This window comes from Sus scrofa, chromosome 6 (genome assembly GCF_000003025.6).
Source record: "Sus scrofa isolate TJ Tabasco breed Duroc chromosome 6, Sscrofa11.1, whole genome shotgun sequence".
Classification (NCBI taxonomy): domain Eukaryota; kingdom Metazoa; phylum Chordata; class Mammalia; order Artiodactyla; family Suidae; genus Sus; species Sus scrofa.
Window position 1 is genome coordinate 81,726,746 of NC_010448.4, and position 19,645 is coordinate 81,746,390.

A 19,645-nucleotide genomic window follows, 5' to 3' on the forward strand; every position below is an offset into this window, starting at 1 on the left:
AAAGAATTACAATTTGACAAGAACCCTTAGGTTCCCATACTTAACATAAAGATGTAACTTCTTTTTGTTGTGTTTTTTTAGGGCCACACCCAAGGCACATGGAGGTTCCCAGGCTAGGGGTCTAACGAGCTGTAGCTGCTGGTCTTTGCTACAACCACGCCAGATCCGAGCAACGTCTGCAACCTACACCACAGCTCACAACACCACATCCTTAACCCACTGAGCAAGGCCAGGGATGGAACCCACAACCTCATGGTTCCTTTCATTTCTGCTTCGCCATGATGGCAACTCTTAAAGGTGTAACTTCTAAATTCTACACTAAATAGGCAGTGAATCTGTGGGCCAGGCTGTATTTTCTCATGCAAACTATAGGAAATAAAAGCCTTCACTTTCATCCTGTTATATTTCCAGTGTAATTTCTACTAACAAACAGTGCCAAGTTCTTTTCTGTACTGCACTGGAATCCCAGTAGATTACAATTCTCACCCCAGGTATTTATTTGTTAGGTTTTGATGTTGCATGTAAATACAGTATATACTTTTTTTTTTTAAGGGCTGAATCCATGGCATATGGAGGTTCCCAGGCTAGGGGCTGAATCAGAGCTGTAGCCACTGGCCTGTACCACAGCAACACAAGATGCGAGCCACATCTTCGACCTACACCACAATCCTTAACTCACTGAGTGAGGCCAGGGATCGAACCTGCATCCTCAGAGATACTAGTCAGATTCGTTTCCGTTGAGCCATGATGGGAACTCCAGTATATATTACGCTATTTGGTTTGAGATTGACTCAAGTGGTAAAAGTGTTGAGAATTACAGCTTTTTGCCTATAAAGATTTTTAATAGCTAAGAGTAACTTAGCAATTAGCTAATGATCCTGTCAACATCTCCTAACTCAGAAAGTATTAAGTTATGGTTAGCCGACAGGAAGTACAGTGACAGTAATTTCCCAAATTGTACTCTGAAGAATCAAAAAGTTGTAAGAATCTACTTATCCCTGTAGGGCTGTAGTTAGTTAGCCATAGTGTGAGCATTATCTGCCAGTGTATATAGTAGGATGGAGTCCATAACCTATCCTTTAAGTTCTGATAAATTCTCTTCATCCCAGAAGCAAGCACAACGTGGAAAAAAACCGAAGGGTTTTGGTAAGTTTTCTAGTGTTTAATTGTATTCTCATAGGCAATTACTTTTCAAAACAAGTGGGACAGAGTACATCTCAAACCTCTTATACAAATGAGGAAAGCCTACCCGGCCACAAATCTGTAAGGCAGATCTAAACCTAAAAAAAAAAAAAAAAAAATCCAAGATTTTTTGGATCCTAGACCAGTTTATTTCATTATCTAGCATTCAGAGAGATCTACAAAAAACTGGACACAAACGCCTTTTCTACTTCTTTACAAACTACTCTGTCAATTATCAATAAAATGAATTCACATGCCTTGCTTATTAAAGAATCCCATCTTTAACATAGGGGTGAAACAACTGTTAGGAATACATAGAAATAATGCAATGAACATAACCAAATCTGTTGGAGGGGGCAAATGAAAAAAACCCGGGAAGGAACCTTTTCTATAGCAGCTAGCTATGCACAGATGTCAGTAGTTGAAGACAAACAGGTTGCTTACTTCATTTATCAATCAGGACAGTTTATGCATGGAAGTCCTAAAAGCGAGAAAGACCTCCTATGGAACACTGTTAAAATTAACTCCTGAGCGACCACTGTGCTGTTCAAGTCACAGCCTCCCCACTTCAAGATATCTCAGAATTTTACAAACAAGAATATGGTCAAAATGCAATACAGTGAGACTAAAATTTAAAAAGCCAGGCCGGAGAGTGAGTCATAACAGCTATGAGATCGTCGATTACATTTAGCCTCTCATTCAGGAAAGCTACAAACAAAATACTTTTTGTAATTAAATTATTTTTATAAATTATTAAATCTTCCCTCTAATTGAACTCGTTTCCATTATATTAATCACATTAAGTTATTAAAAATTTATTTTAAAAAATAACAGAAACAAACAGGAACCAAGTGAAAAACCATGAACACTAATCTAGTATCTCCCACTTACTTGCTGTGTGATCTTGGGTAAGTTCAAAAAACTAAAAAATTAAATAGGAGTTAAAAAGACCTCCATTTCGTATCTTTCGGTGTATCCTGCTATATTTTCAAAATCTTTATAAATTACAAGCTTAAAACACTTCCATATATTTAGATGAATAACTTTACATGGAAAATTTTAAAAGTGGCAGAAATAAGACAAATCAAATATGCAAGTGATGAAATCGATGTATAGGTAAACTTCATGTCCTAATAAGGAACTAAGGAATCCAAAACATTTTGTGATGCTATAAAAGTTATTTATTAACTATACACAGAACATGTCCCCTATAAAATGTACATGTAAATCACTAAAAAGTATAATTTGGTGAACATTTTCTCAATTACAGAACATACTAAATCAGTGGGATAACAGCTCTCTGTCTGCCTCAAAATAAGTCTAAATTATAGCACCCAGAGTCTCCTTTATATCTGATGCAAAGTTAAATACTTATTTGGGGGACTATTTCCTAATATGTGTTTGAGGAGGCAGAGTTAACAACTTAATATAACTAGTATATTACAGTCACTGCACAATAAATCAGTTTATTACAGATGAAAACAAATCATTTTTTCATTATTTGTACTAATGGGATGCAAACAAATACTGTATACTTTTAATGGCAAATAACCACAAAATTACTTATCTTTGATAGTATGTTGGGTTTTATAATTACATAGGATATAAACGGTGTAAAATATTATAATACACCTCAAACAAAACAATGAGGCCATACTGTAATGATTCACTAGATTGTGCTCAGTAGACATTTATCGAATAAGTGTATTTTACCTATTTTTCTCCCCAATTACCCAGTACAATTTTTGCCCACATCAGGGCTCAGCAAATGTTTGCTCAATTAACTGACTAGGAAAGAGGTGAGAAGAGATGGACCCTCTTAGCTGGATGTCAAGTATTATAATTGGAATTTACTTGGGAGAGTGTTTAGGGAAGATGTAAACCGCATGTGGCATACAGGTAAGTAAACTCAGATGCCAACAAAGCAAACCATTAAGCGGAAAACACTGGCACTGGAATAAACAAAGGCAAGATTTGCCAACAGCAAAAATAGAACTGACTTTAAAAGATAACCAAGAAAGTTTATACTGGACCATACCTTTTCTCACCCAATTCAGTTTGAGACAGACCAATAGAGGCACTGTAAGAGACTATGGCTGTCTTCCTTGACATTCAGACATCCTAGTTTCCAATAATTTAACATGGACCTGTTACCCATGAATCAGTATAAACCTATTCAGATTTAGGGATGAGTTTCCACAAGTACAAAGTTGAATTTCCTTTTATTTGTCCTAAAATGCTTACTTTCAAACTTGAAGGGACTTCAATTATTCCATGTAGTTTCGATAACATTCTTTTATCTTTTCAGACCAGAGTCAAAATATTCGTACAGTATTCATACTGCAGCACCTTCCACCCACCCTTTGGTCGCTTGAACTGCCCTTCTTTGGTTCTTTTTCCGCTTTCTCAGATCTTTCTTGAAGTGTAGTAAGCAGAACTGTACTGGGTATTCCAGCTGCAGTTTGGTCTTAAATAAAAGAAGGATGTTTGTCAGTTTGGTTTTCTTTATTCTTCTCTGTGGTATACAGGATTTTGTTAGTTGAACTGGATGTAGCAGCTTACAGGGCCAAATTTTCAAGAGAATAGTATAATAGTTCCCAGGTCTTTTCCCTGGGTTGTAACTTAATAGCTCATACTCTATGTAGCACCTTTCCTTTCTCACTGAAGCAATATCTGTCATTTTTCTTCTTGCTTACTTGGCTTCAAAAAAAAAAAAAAAAAAAAAAAAAATGCAGAGAGACCTTAAGAGAGGTGAAATGTTGGCCCTCACTTGAGTCTTGATATGTTCTATTCCACTATTGAGCACAGGGCCAGACACACAGTAGATACTCAATTATTATGGAACTCAACTATGCAATCCAAGATTAAAGCCTCTATAAGGATCCTCATCAAGTATCAGTAGGATCCTAACTATCATGGGTTCAACTATCAAACAGTCCCTTTGAAGCCATGTTAGGTACATCACTTCAGAAATAACATATAAAGTTCTCAAGAAAGTAGTCTTAGTCTAAAAATAAGTGACACAAGTAAAAAGAAAAAAAAAAAAACAACCCTTCTAATTTCTATGTAGAAACTGAGAATAATTTTAATGGGCTATTTCCTCAATCTACTCTAATTATAATCCTTTAAAAAAAATCATCTAAGGATCAGGCCTGGGCTGAAATCCTGGATCTGCTTTTATAGCTTTCTCTGTGCGCCTCCATATGCTCATCATCTGTGATATGGAGAAAATAAAGTATATTTATCACAGGGTTTTGTCATGAGTAAATGAGTTAACACATAAAGCTTTTAGAACAGTGTCTGGCACATTATAAATACTCAATAATCTTAGCAGCTATACTCATCATTATAAAGTAGCTAGAACTCAAACCACAAAACATCTAAAACCAGTTTCTCAAAGTGATTATCACTTAATATTAACTGCTCACCCACATTCAAGGCAAAATTATTTTAAATCATGCCATTAAAAATAAAGCCAAATCCATCTTGTTTAGGATGGGGAAGAGCAGAATTATTGGTCCATCCAATAATGAAAATATAAACCTAAAATTAGCTGACTCAAATTTGATTTTAATGCGTGTCTCAACACTACCAATAACGTCTAAGTTATTGAACTTAAGGGGCTTAATAAGCAATCACAAAACAACTTTGACATTACATATGGAAATTTAAAGTACTATGTAAAAAGATGTACCTTTTTGGTAAATTCTATCATTTCCAAAGTAATAGTTGTGCCTGGCTCAATACTGATTTTAAATATTCCTCAATCTACAAAGGACTGTTTCCATTGCTATTTTAGAATCTCATTCAAAACTATAATAATTCCAGTTAATCATTATTTCCTTCATTTTGTTTTTATTATAGCATGTTTGCTTAATTTACAGCAAGCAGAAAATAAGCTGGGTCTTGTTTTGATCCAAACATTGATGTTTTAAAGGTTGTACACAATATTTGTTAAAAAGAACATATAAAAATACCTTTTTAGAAGCTTCTATAAGAAAGAAAATACAAAGTTTAACCCCACAACTTTCCTCTTTGCTAGAACTGCAAACTACTGCTACAGTTTTAAATAGACTTTTTGTTGTTTAAACTATACATCCAGAAAAATCTAAAAAAATTAAAGAAACGTGCATATAAATGATTGCATAGCAGAACATGAACATTAACTGCAAACAGTAAAGAAATGAAAGTTAGAAATACTATCAAATATACAAAGGTTCTAGAATCAATCCTTTAAACACATTCCACAAACAGTTATTTAAAAACCATCTTTTGTTCTTTACAGGCAAGGCCTAGATTACTAAAACCAAAATTGAAAAAAGTAATCCTCTGAAAGGAATTGTTTCTCCACAACACTTCTTACTTATACCTGTAAGCAAGCAATCTGAAAATTTTAAAGATGCTAGCTTTTATTCTGAAATGAGATTGGACATGTCACTTTTTATTGTCCCCAAAATGATCTCACAGAAAGATGCTAGAAATTATAAATGGTAAGGGTATTATTTTTTTATTAGGTACTACACTGATAACACCTCAAGAGATGTGCCTTTCTTAAAATTTTCTTCCTATATTACTTTAAATCTCATGGCACCACAGAATCAGAGTGGGAGTGTTGTCTTTCAACTTGCCTCACATCAAATAAACTGAGGTGTGAAGAACAAGCCTCCTTCATAAAGAGACAGGCAAATTTTGATACAAACGCACACACCAAGTGCTGTAAGCATCAAAATTCAGTTCTTTTACACTATACATACACACAAACAAAACCTACTTTGAAACAATTTACCTGCTTTTAAGAGCAGTAAGAAGACTAAGCCGTATTATGGTCAGCAATGCTCCTCAAAGTTTAGGGTAATTACATAAGAGCATTCTTTTCCTCTTAAAATTATTTTTGCCATCATCAACCTGCCCAAGATGAGTTTTTCCGACGTTTGCTATGTTCCAAATTTTCACAGAAACCAGAAAAAGCAGTGAAGCCTCCACGTTCAGTCAAAAAACTCAATCTCCCTGAAAATGCTACTCAACCCAGTTGGCATTATTTCCCAAAACAGTGGGGTTAACAAAATAACTATTCCACACTATGCCATAAATTATCATCACGGGCCTAGACAATCTTGACAAGACAAAGGTCCACCCTGAACCTAAATGTGTCTGATCAGTCAGTGCTGTACTGTGGCTACAACTTCACTTTTGTATCATTCTATCTTTTATTAGCAAGCTACATTTCTAGGTTAACAGTTCTACCAAATATGGATATGAAAGTTTATTTTTAATAAGACAATGTTGCAAATTATGGTCAACCAACATCTTTTCACCAATACTTCAAGCATAAAAAATGAGAATCTTTACAAAAATATACAGAGACACCACAAATTGGTAGCTGCCCATAACATTAAACAAACTGGACTCTTAAGAGTGGCTTCTCAACAGCATATCATTTTAATTATAACCATTGCTTGGTACAGGGAAAACTGACAAGTGTTTTTTTAAGCATCATTGCAACATTGTATTCCTGATAATTTAAGTAAACCAAACTATGAGTAAATGAATGATACATGCCTAAAAATATCATGGTTTTATACTATCAGTGGCCACTGGACTTAGGACTAGTCCAAGACCTTGATCTAGATTTTGACCTAGACCTAGACTGTGATCTTGACTGAGATTTGGATCTAGGTGGTTCTTTTTTCCTTGATTCCTTTTCATATCTTGAGCCAGACTTATAATGTGTTTTGGAATCTGTTTTAGAGGTGCCTCTAGTTTTGGTGTGAGATGCAGACCTAGAACGTGATTTAGCCTTCATTTCTTTCTTGGGCTGGGACTTGGACCGTGATCTTGAATTGGATTTAGATCTTGAAAAAGATCGATTTCGGTGTTTGAATCTTTCAAAACAGAGGAGAGATACAATTAGAGTAAAAATTAGATTCTATATTAATCAAATTGTTATTTTTAGAGTAAAAGTTCACTCTGAAATTGAAAAATGTATAGTCTTTTTCAAAACAAAGTTATTTACCTATCATTGTCGGAATGGCTTCTGCTACGCCGTGGTCTTCCAGTCGGTCTACTGCTAAAAAGTACATCAGAAAAAGCAAACAGTGACACATGTCTATTTATAAAGTCTTTTAAAGTTTCTAATTAGGAGTTCCCGTTGTGGCTCAGTGGAAATGAATCTGACTAGCATCCATGAGGACACAGGTTCAATCCCTGGCCTTGTTCAGTGGGTTAAGGATCCAGCATTGCTGTGAGCTGTGGTGCAGGTGGCAGATGGGGTGGCTCGGATCCCATGTTGCTGTGGCTGTGGCGGAGGCCAGCAGCTGCAGCTCTGATTGGACCTCTAGGCTGGGAATGTCCATATGCTGCAGATGCGGCCCTAAAAAACAATAAATAAATAGTGTCTAATTTAAAAAGTGAAGCATAAAACTTTTTAAATGAAGCACTAAAATATTTTTAGTCTCAATGAAGCATTAACAATGCACGTAATTAAAAGTATACAAAATGATTTAAAAAAATTAAAGGCTAACAAATCTTTTCTGACAGATCACTGGGCTACATATCACACTTACTTTCTAGGGCTATAAGATCGTCTATAGTTGTAATCAAAGGACCGACTTCTTGATCTCCTTCTTTCGTAACTTCGGCTTCTAGAACGCCTATATCTGTCATAATCATCATAGCGTGAAGAACTGTACACATTTCTCCCTTCCTTTGCTTTCATCTGATTTGGAGCTATGAAATAAATGGAACAGAAATATTTATGAACATTAATATAAAAAATGTAGTTTTTACGCCTCCAAATTACACGGAAAATTCGTGCATCCTCTTCCCTTTACTTCCAAATCCGTGTCAAGACTAATTATGAACATTGATCTTGGAAAAGGTATTTATTTTCAAGTAAGTCTATCAGAAGACTTATGTTAAAAATGATAATTTCAAAATACCTCAACTATTTTTTCTTCAAAGACCTCTCACCATCTAGTTTGTTACCCAAAAATATGCCAACTACTTGTACATCAGGAAAATATACCATGAAAGTATTTTTAGAATTCCAAATTAAAATACGATTTATTTTTGAACTTTTTAGGGCCGTACCCACGGCATAATGGAGGTTCCCAGGCTAGGAGTCCAATTGGAGCTACAACTCCCAGTCTACGCCACAGCCACAGCAATGCCAGATCCTTAACCGACTGAACGAGGCCAGAGATTGATTCCGAAATCTCATGGTTCCTAGTCAGATTCGTTTCCACTGTGCCACAAGGGGAACTCCAAAATATGAATAATTTTTGAACCATATACTAATTTGTAATTATCCTGCCATGGTTTCCATTCATTAGGTATACAATTAATGATGAAATACTTGCTGGTGATCTATGAATGATGTGTACTGTCAAAATGTGGTAACATATAGTCACACAGTTCTAAGAAACTATGACAAAGAAAAGAACATGTGCCTTAGACACACCCCCAGACAGTCCTCAATTCTGTTATCTCATTCAATCCAAAGAAGCAGATACTTTTATGTGTGTGTATAAATAACACAGTGACCAACCAGGAGGAACCCAACACCCACCCAAAAACTAGAAAATCACAAGAGCTTGTGTCTACTTAGGTGGTTCTTCCTCTCTTCAGGAGTTACTTTAATCTCAATCTTTTCGTATCTTGCTCAAAGTAACATAATGGTTGAGCCAGAATACAAACCCACGGGTTTAGTTGATTCCAAAATCCATAGTGTACTTCTCTCATTAGCATGAAGCCAACATCTGGTATATTCCTGAATAATAATATAAACCAAGTACTAACACAAAACTGATTCTAGGTCTACTCTATATAGTCTTTCCCAGTCTAATTCTATCTGTTCATTTCTAGAGCCAGGACCCAGATAATCACCCAATTATACCTTGAAGATCTTTATGAAGGGAAATGGCTCAAGAGAACCAAAATTTTCCCAATTTTATTCCATTCAATTCCACGCTCAGTATATTAAACACACCACAGCTGAAAAGCACTGATCTCCTCATTCCTAATCCTTTTGTCTACCCTGAAATTTTGCAAATTATTTCAGATAATCTCCTCGAAAACTATCTTTATGGGTTCTGAACAGATAAGACAAATTATACAAATACTTCCAAGAAGGACTCTCAAAATAATGTCTAAAAATAATGTATGATACAGATATTAGGCATAAAGGTACTTACTCTTCCGATCCCCCTGTGCGAACTGTATTTCAATTTGGCGTCCACAAATCCATTTTCTGTCCAAATTATGCAAAGCATCTTCAGCATCACGAACATCCTCAAATGTGCTAAATGTTAAGGGGCTTGGGAAGTTTTGCAAACTTTGATAACGATTGAAAATTCAGTTGGTAAGTCTGGAACAATTCACAATCTCTCAATACTAGAAAATCAACCAGACCCCAATTACTAGTTGATTGATTTAGCTATAAATGCTTTACAGTTTTAAAGCACTTGTGATTTCCTAAGATATACGTTTGAAAACACAGGTGAATACATATTATAAAGCTATTCTTGAAATAAGATTTGTTATAGCTGAATCACCAAGTAATCCTGAAGTCAAACAAGACAAAAAAGAAAAAAAATGTCAATTCTACTTTGCATATGAAAACAAAAATTTCTTAAAATCAAAACTGTTTTTCATATTTTTGTTTTGAATGAAAAAAAAATGCCAATAGTTCTTGTGTAAGCAAGTGGAATATACCTTACCTTACAAGAGATGAAAGCATTAAGCTCAAATTAATTCTTGCTATTTTTTCTCAGACTTATCTAACACGATCATTTCATGTAGTTGTCTTCCTTATACTGCACTGGGAAGACTGGTAGGCTAGCCACTTGTAGATATTAAAATAGAATCAAGCAATAATTAAGACATTGCTATACCAAAATCATATTACATCCACACACAGATTATAAAAGGATGCTGTCAAGAAATAACAGACCATTTCTAAAGATCCCGGGATTGGAAAGCCCTAACCACAACACTTAATATATAGCTTCCCGCAAAGAAGTGGACATGGGACTTGGTTTTCAACTTGAGAATTTCCATATAGTATTTATAAGCCTAAAGCAACTGCTGATACCTGTTTTTGATCTGAGAAGCTAAGATGCTTTGTCCTATTCCCTCTATGTAAGCTTTACAAAGGTGTTTTGGCCAAATTTAACTCCTTTCCTAAAATCATCATTCTAATGGAACCCAAACACATTCAGAGCAATGTTTGATATGAAAGCTTTTGAAGGGGAGCTAGGCTAGGTTTGGGTGTGGATTTTCACTCTGTACTAAAATTCACTATTTTAACTTGTCATTTGCATTTCTTATATTTGAGAGAGAAGTACAGATCTTGAATGGTGATTAAAAAACATCTCTGCAGTGATACACTCCCTTCCTCCAAGACTGATACTAATACTTTTATTGCAGAGATTAAAAGGGCTGCCTCATTAGATTTCCTATTTCTAGTTTTGGAAGGACTTGAGGACCACAGCAGCATCCCATTTCATTTCTCTCTTCCTAAGGCTTATTACGTGTAGTGAAGGAAAGGTTTTCTCAAGTCCTAAATCATGAGGCTTTCATCATGAAAAGACAAAGGTTGATAGGGAGTTTAAAACCTTCAACACTCTAACTGAACATCCCTCAAAGTTAATGTGGTTAGGTTCTAAAATAATTGAAAAGTATACATTCACTTAATGGGAATACTACTTTGTTATTTCCTGAGACAGAATAACTTCTTAAAGGAATCAGACCAAGAAGTGCAAAAAATTACCAACAAGAGAAAATCATCCTCTGGGGCTATCCTCAAAAACAGAATCCTGGGCTGGATGAACCATAGCAAGGTTCTATGTTACTGCTAAGAGAAGACTAGTTGGGAATGGGGTCAGGTAGAAAAGAATCACACCAGGGACAGCCAAATATCATTCTGATGCCAGTCACAGAAGAACGCTGTACTGGTCTGTGTGTGTGGGGGCGGGGGGGGGGGGTCCTTTGGAAAACCAAAAGATATCTATTTTCTTTTAACTAATTTAAGACCATAGAAAGATTTCATGTATAAAAATAGATATAATCCATCTTTAGATTACTGTGGACAATAACTCTCTTTTGGCTCAAGTATCACATACCCTGAGTTAAACTCTGATCCTGGTTTCCAGGCCACCCCTAACCAGATAAAATCAGGTCAACACTGTAAGCCAGAATGCATTGCTACTTTTTTGTTTTTGTTTTTTTAAACCAAGCCAGATAAAGCTTTTATCCTCTCTGTACCAGAGCTTTGCAACCAATTCCCACAACTGTCCTTGGTCACTTGCCTGGCAGGAGTAGCAGCTTTTGGCATTTCCCCTAAGTCTTGCTAGGACTCTGCTAAGTTTCAAGAGATCCACTGAATTTAAGCAGTAAGAATTTTCTCTAGCTTGAAGTCCACAGCAGGAACCTTTGTCACAGGGAGATGGTCTCCACTGAAGGAAGTAATGTCACCTGAAACTCTTGGACCAGGGAACAATTTCCCAGAGATCCTGATCAGGTCCCCTCTTCTGCAACCCATTCTGGGCCAACTGATCATATGTACTGAAGCAGCCAGGGCCAGCAGGCTTCACAGAGTTAAGTTTGAGAAGTTAGGAGTATGTGTGTGCCATTAGCAGTCACTTTAAAATCTATAAACAGTAGTATCTCTAGTGGATTTGACATTATAAGACCACAAGAGCTGTTTCTAAGTAGTTCCCAATGTATGAACCTGTCTCCCCTTTAAGCATGACTCTGTGGAGTCAGCCTGCCCCCAAACCTCATGCTAATCAAAGAGCACTGCCTGCTACCCTATGGCATCTGACCACCTGGTCCAAAACAGAAATAAGCTGAATTTAAGCTTAACAACATTATATCCTGGTACACTTGACAAGCTAAGAGAGAGTGCATTCATACAAAACCACATCACAACATTAAAGGCCCACATAAATCAAGTTACAGGTTTTGTCACTAGACCAAACCAGAGTAATTTTGAAAATTAACTGCTTACAAAACATTAAAAAAAAAAAAAAAAAGGAAAATAGTTATTCTGTAGGATACATCAGGTATGACTCCTTTAATCTTGGCCATCATTCAACTTCATCTTGACCTTTAACTCTTTAAGTGCTTGTCAGAAGGACTTGTCATGAGATGCTTGGCCAAATATGACAGATGGCTTTATCTTTAACTTTGAAAAACAACCTTTTCCCCCTTTTGTAGATAAAGCGAGGCTTTGTCTCCCATTAGGCTTGTCCTTCTTCCAGCTTTTCTTTATATTTTCTTTTCCCAAACTCTCCCTTCTCTTCAAGCCTGATCCTTAAGAGGTCTTTGGCTTGTCTACTTGCCTTAAGTGTTGAACTCTACTCTAAAGGTTCTTTCATGCTTTCTCTTTGGGGTCGCCATAACTGTACAGCTTTACATTCTCTGAGGTAACAACAGAGGACAGCAAATTAGGGGACAATATTAAAGAAGTTTACCTCATTGTTAAACAACTTGTTTTTGATCAAGTGACTCAAAACAAACAAGAATACCAAACTTTAATTGCTAAGCACAAGAACATATTAACTTTTGAGTTACATTAAAGGTGGCAGCAACCAGATTGTACTCAAATTTAACTCACATTATTATAATTACTGATTTGGGTTTCAACAGCATGAATGGGAATTTAAATATTTTACTATTTTTGGATTAACTTTAAGAAAAAGAACAATGTGAGTCAATTAATTAAAAAAAAAAAGACAAAACATTTATTAGCGGACAAAAAAAACACAACTACTTTTTAGATGTTACCTCTTACATAAACTTGAATTTCAAACTTCAACACCCCTCACTAATCAGCCATCTGAAGAAAGGATATTGAACATATGCAAATCCTCTTGGACGACGAGTGTAGAAATCAAGTGGAACATACACATCAACTATAGGACCATAACGACCAAATTCACGTCGCAAATCTTCAGACCTAAAACATCATGAAAAGACCCCAAATTTTTATGTTTACTACTTTTAAAGTTTATTTGTAAGAAATAGGTTTCTTTCTGAAATATTTCAGAAACAGGTTTCTTTCTGTAATTAAAGAGACTGTGCTATGTTCCTGGGTGACAAGAAATGGACAAGCTTTCTAAATTTCACTCAACATCAATAACCAACTGTAAGAATATACATGTCTTTTTGAAAAAGGAAAGCTAGAATCCAAGATTTTGGAAGGTAAAAATGCAGTTTATAATAAAACTTATTACTATTTCACATTAACAACAGGAAAAAAGACATTTAAAGAAACTTGATTCCAACTTAGCACTTGTTTTTATCCACAGCCTTCATTTTTCATAAAAGGCACAATAGCCTTAAGTTGTATTTAAGTACTGCTACTCTAGTATTCTGAAAATTACCAAGCACTTATTATTACCTCTAAGTTTTAGCCACAGTTGGGAGATATGGTTTGAGAAATAAGTCACAAGTATACATAATTCCTTAATAAATGTAAAAGTGACATAAAAGGGAAAGTTTCCTAGACGCAAATTACTATTGCTTACTTTCTTACTTAGAATTAGGACAGGAAAACATCACACAAGGCTACCAAAATTAATTTTTGTGTAAAATGATTATTTGTGATACAAAGTTTCATCTTGTAATAAGATCTCTTCCAAAAAATTCTGACGGCAACTCCAAGCAATTAAGGGAATTGGTGAGAACAAAGGAACGGACTGGATTAATCCAATTTAGCTATCAACGTTCTAATGGTAGAGGCTTCCTAAACTTCCCTTTTCAAAGGGTGACCACTATTTCCGGGAAATGGGAAGAACTAGTTTGTACTGTTTAACCGTTATTTTTTTTCTCTAATCTCAACATTCCCTTTCTCCGAACACCTCCAACGTTTAAAAAAAAAAACCACGCAAATGTAACACAACGGCAACCAAAAATAGCGTAGCAAGTGCTTCGCCACATTCCCCTCCCTCGATCCCGTTATTTCACCGCAAAGCAATTTTTAACTAAAAAAAATTTTCTGGGCCGAGGATGCCTGCACCTCAAAAAACGTGAACTTCAAATCAACGGGGAGCGGACGTTCGGCGCGGGCTGGACGCGTGGAGGGAAAACGAAGAGGAAGCTCCCCCTCCCCCGAACTGCGAAGGGGAGGGGACTGAAACCCCGCCACGCGGCCCGCGCTCTCGCGGCGGCCCCGGAGGACTAGCGGCGCCGCCCTCGCCCCAACGCGGCGGTTGAGCCGTCAGCGACAGCGCGGCCTAGTTCGGGCCCGAAAGCCGGCGCGGGACCCGCCATCTTCACCCCTTCCCCTCCCCCGGCCCAGCGCGCCGCCGCCGCCGCCGCACGGGTCCTCTCCGAGCCTGCGGCCTCCCCGCTAAGGCCCCGGGGTACCTCCCCTGTACCTACCTGGTATCGTCGGCCACGTTCCTCACGAACAGAGACGTATTGGGGGGACGCAGATACCGAGACATGACTGCGGCGTAAGTCTCAGCACGGACACTAACGGGCTCAGCAAACCGTCCGCAGCTCTGGCGGCGGATCCTCAGACACACACAGCCAGAGGGCTCCGCTACGGCAACCGCCCCTTCTCGCGAGACTTCACTCCCGCCTCCCCCTCCTACCTGCAACGGTTCTCTCCCGCGAGATCATCCGGCGTGCGCCTGCGCATGCGGACCGCTGGAGTACGTGCCGCAGCCTCGGTCTCATTCATTGGCCTCTCGAGCTTCCTCCTCTTCCCCCCCCGCAGCCCGCTCTTTCTTTAGTGCTTTATTTTCCCGCCCTTTTCTGCCTTGCACCTCTTTTCCCCCTCCTAACCCCCCAGGTCAGATGCTTTAAAGTACGCTAGACTGTATGGTTTTTACAAACTAGACGGAGTTTAAATATTATAATTCGGAAAGACTGCCTTACTTTTTTCTATCTGGCCCACGTTATATTAGATCGCTGACCGGCAAGAGAAGAATTTACAGCCTCTGGTGTTAGTGTGAAAAGGAAGGAGATGTGTGTCCTTGCAGAGAGATAGGCCTGTCTCTCCAGTGAGTCTTGTACGCGATGGGCTCACTCCCTGAGCGCCTTTGCCCAGGCTACTCCTCACGTACCCTTCTTGGTCATTTCCTCACCTATCCACGCTGTTTGCTCCTAATTAAAGGCCGTTCCCTACCAAAATGGGACGCAAACCTCACATCTTGGTCTCTGTTGTCATCTACAGTGTATTCCTTGCTAACAACTTCATGGGTATGCCTTGTTCGTGTATTGCAGTGTTTCTCCAATAATTTGTGGATCTCGGGGCAAAATGAAAACATTCAAAAATTAAGATCACAGTAGCAGAGCATTAAGTCTGAGAGCAGGGTCCTTTGCATTTGCACAGGTGGCACAGCCATGAAGCCTCCATGAATGTTAGCGATTATTATTATCACTCATAATGCCTTGAGAAACAATAGGAGAAAGTGAGGTACAAATACTTCACTCACTGGAGTTGCTTCCTGCCTCACACACCAAGTGCACCTTTGATTTTTTGTGCTTTAGGATCCCAGAGTCTTGAAAAAGATACTGCGAAAAGTAGAGAAAGTAAACACCTTTCATCTGGGGCCTGAGATGGGCAGTTTACCAAATTATAAATCTGCAGCAGGTGGTGGGAGGCGGCAGTGACAGGTGGACGAGGAGATACACCAAGGAATTTTGCAAGTACAACCCTTCCTCACAAAAAGTGCTACCATGTGTAGTCAAGAGCACCACAGAATACCAGAGTTGGTAATTTTTTTGAAAACCAAATATTAATCTCTGAGAACAGTCTGTTGGCACTGTGCCTCTTCTTGAAGAAATTATGTTTCATTGAGATTGATGTCAGAAAACAACTTTCCTTGGGTGCTGTTCTCAGAATTGCACAAATAAGACCCCAAGGTAAAGCGGAAAGTGAAGTCTATGGATTTCCTTGATCCCGAAACAGCTTCTTTCCTGATTTGTGGGCAATGGCAGACATATCATGTGTTGGAATTATCAGCCTGTCTCTGTAAGCAAAGCCAAATCCTTGAGTCAATTCATCAAGCTTAATTTTATGGCTACAACGGTTTCATTCCGACAATTGCCAAGGATGGGGCTGGGCACTATCTTTGTCTCCATAGGAAAATAATCATCTAGAAGCCTGCTCTTTAAATGTGTTTAATAAGACGTGCCTGGTATTTCCTAGACATCTTCTCACTCTGGTGAGCAGGCAACAAGCCAAGTTTCCCAGACAGAAGAGGACTCAGTGTTCCCTTTTAGATATTCCTTCCTTTTGGATCAGACACTTTGGGGCACACATGTAAACACATCAATTTACCTAAGTACAGGCTCTTCTTTGAACCACAGCCTCCCACTAGTTTGCTTTGTGGGTGGATTAACCACTAATGCATTTGTTCATATTATTCCTGAGATGATCTATTCTAATACATGGATTGCTACGTCGAATCTGCCTAAGGCAAAAAAAAAAATCACTTGTTATATCTTAGCCTCATTTTAATATCTTAAAATAACATTTTTCCTAGATGTAAATGCTCTGCATTTATTGTTAACATTTTGGAAATAAACCTACAAAAGCAACAAACATCCCCTGTGATCACACCATTCAGAACTCATTCCTTCGAGAACATTTCCACGTTTCTAAGCATTTCTGTAAGTGTTAAAATTGGGAGTCATACTAGCATATGACTTAGCATTTAGTTAGTACCCCTGAGCCTCAACTTTCTCATTCAAAGATAAGGATGAAACATTTATAACTGATAGGATTTTACAAGGATTAAATGTGGTAATACATGAAAAGAGTCTTACACATAGTAGGTGATCAATAAATAGTGTATTAATGTTATTATTCTGGAGTTCCCGTTGAGGCTCAGTGGATAAAGAATCCAACTAGCATCCATGAAGTTGCAGGTTCGATCCCTGGCCTTGCTCAGTAGGTTAAGGATCTGGCATTGCTTTGATCTGTGGCCTAAGTCCATAGATACAGCTCGGATCTGGTGTTGCCGTGGCTGTGGCTGTGGTGTAGGCCAGCAGCTGTGGCTCTGATTTGATCCCTAGCCTGGGAACTTCTTTTTTTTTATATATATATATATATATTTTTTTAAATTTTCCCACTGTACAGCAGGGAACTTCCATATGCTGTGGGTGCAGCCCTAAAAAGAAAAAAAAATGTTATTGTTCTCATTTGATGGCCATGATTACAAGTGGAATCATTACAAGTAAAGCAATACAAGAGTACTTAGCTCAGTACCAGATATTAGTGTAGTTTCATCTCTGCTGGAGGACCCCATGGTCAGGAAACAATGGATGCTAAGAAAATGGAGTTCCCATTATGGCCCAATGGGACTAGAGGTGTCTCTGCAGCACCAGAATATAAGTTCTAGCCCTGGCCGGGCACAGTGGGTTAAAGGATCCAGCATTGCACTTGTGGCTCAGATCTGATTCCTAGCCTGGGAACTCCACATGTCAAGGGGCGGCCAAAAAAGAAAAAAAAGGTGAAATCTTAAATATTTCCAAATCAAAGAGGATAGTCAAGGCTGCTATTTTTGAATATTCAGGCTGTGTGCCACTCAACAAAGAAGGAGAGTTTACACAGACTCTAATATAGATGGTGCCCTGTGGATTTGTTTACTGTACAACCTCAACAGTCATATGTGGTGGCTCTCAGGATAACAGATGATTATTAGGGAGTTCCTATTGTGTCTTAGCCGTAAGCAACGTGACTAGTATTTTTGAGGATGTGGGTTCGATCCCTGGCCCCACTTAGTGGGTTAAGGATCAGGTGTTGCTGTGTGAGCTATGGTGTAGGTTGCAGATGTGGGTCGAATCTTGTGTTGCTGTGGCTGTGGCTGGCAGCTGCAGCTTCGATTTGATCCCTAGCCTGGGAACTTCCATATGCTGCTCAAGTGCAGCCCACCCTCCAAAAAGCCAGTTAATACTCTTCAATGCATGGAGTTCCTGTTGTGGCACAGCAGACAAAAATCTGACCAGTATCCATGAGGATGCAGGTTTGATCCCTGCCCTCGCTCAGTGGGTCAGGGATCCGGCATTGCCGTGAGCTGTGGTGCTGGTCGCAGATGCAGCTTGGATCCAGTGTTGCTGAGGCTGCAACGTAGGCCAGCAGCTGTAGCTCTGATTAGACCTGAGAACTTTCATATACCTCCGGTGCAGCCCTAAAAAGACCAAAAAAAAAAAAAAAAAAAAAAATCAGTGAATAATCGGATGTTTTGTAAAAGGAGAGCAGAAAGCAGTTAAAGATATCTTTAGATTTTATGATCACAAGGACCCTTGGGGATTAAACAGCTCAAATTCCTCACTTTCCAGGTGAGGAAAGCGAGATCCAGAGAGGGAACTGATGTGCTTCGTCTAGGGCAGAACTGAGACAAGAACCATGTTTGCAGGTTCTTTGCAAATTGCCTTTTGTGTTGATGAACAATTTGTTGATGGGACTTAGCATTCTGAGCCACACCTTAAAACCTCCATAGAAAAGCAGGATTTATAACTGAATTGGCTTCTTTTAACCTTTGTCGGGAGCAGACTCAGGACTGCTAAACACATATTTGTTTAGTTCTGAGTCTTTACACTTTAGTGTCTTGAAAGTTTTCTCAGGGCACCCAATTCCTGTGGAGCAACACCCGCTGAGAGCATTTTGTTTGCTTCTGCTTTGACTTGGTATCAGTTAGCAAGCTGTGTGGTTTAATAATACCCTCAACCAGGTTGCTAGTTTGATGTTAATCTGAGAACAGTGTCTCTGGAGGCCAACTGTACTCCTTTGAAGTTTGCTATGAAGAATTGACGAACTGCTCCAAATTAGATTTCAGAATCAAACAGGCAGTCTTAGTGGGGTCTATGGGAGGCTGCAGGAAGCTGATATTGAGTAGTAAGTGATGCGGCTTCACATTAATAACTGCCGATTCATTGCCAGTTCATTTTCCCTAGCCTCCACCACCAGAAATCAGCAGGTAAGTGGATAGGTTGGAGGCAGAATGCCACTAGGTGCTGTGGGGATGCCAGAAAGGCTAGTTGGTCCCTGTAAGTAGCACAGACTAGAGGAATTCAGAGGTTGGAAAGAGGCCCGAGGGCTGGTGCCTTTGGGAGGGGGCTGCATGGAGGAATTTATCCTGAGCCACACTGTGAACATTGGGTGGGCTTAGAGCAGAAGAGGTAGAAAAATGATATGGGGAATGTATTTTTGGGTAGGGGAATGATAAGCTCAAACTCTTTTTTTTTTCCCCCCTTTTTTTTTAAACGGCTGCACCCACAGCATATGGAAGTTCCCAGGTTAGGGGTCAAGTGGGAGCTGCAGCTGCCGGCCACAGCCACAGCCACACCAGATCTGAGCTGTGTCTGCACCCTACACCACAGCTCATGGCAATGCCAGATCTTTAACCCACTGAGTGAGGCCAGGGATGGAGCCTGCATCCTCAGGGATACTGATCAGGTTCTTAACCCACTGAGCCACAAAGGGAGCTCCAAGCTTAAAGTCTTA

The 19,645-nt window shown here is 38.7% G+C and overlaps 1 protein-coding gene across 8 annotated transcripts; it reads right to left on the reverse strand.

Moving 5' to 3' along the window:
• SRSF10 (serine and arginine rich splicing factor 10) lies at positions 1,148 to 14,771 on the reverse strand. 8 transcript variants are annotated; one of them, XM_021093382.1, is made up of 7 exons: positions 14,569 to 14,769; positions 13,037 to 13,141; positions 9,375 to 9,478; positions 7,746 to 7,908; positions 7,196 to 7,249; positions 6,963 to 7,064; positions 1,309 to 3,649 (listed from the first exon to the last, which is right to left on the reverse strand). In XM_021093382.1, the coding sequence occupies exons 1-7, from the start codon at positions 14,631 to 14,633 to the stop codon at positions 3,589 to 3,591; spliced, it is 654 nt and encodes a 217-aa protein (XP_020949041.1). In that variant the 5' UTR covers positions 14,634 to 14,769; the 3' UTR covers positions 1,309 to 3,588.

Excerpts from the sequence above, each read along its gene's own strand:
- SRSF10 (XM_021093377.1), bottom strand. The coding sequence starts at position 14,633 with ATGTCTCGGTATCTGCGTCCCCCCAATACGTCTCTGTTCGTGAGGAAC. Across the intron at positions 13,142-14,568 it reads AACGTGGCCGACGATACCAG|GTCTGAAGATTTGCGACGTG; the intron begins GTAGGTACAGGG and ends ATGATGTTTTAG. Across the intron at positions 7,909-9,374 it reads CGCACAGGGGGATCGGAAGA|CTCCAAATCAGATGAAAGCA; the intron begins GTAAGTACCTTT and ends TTTATTTCATAG.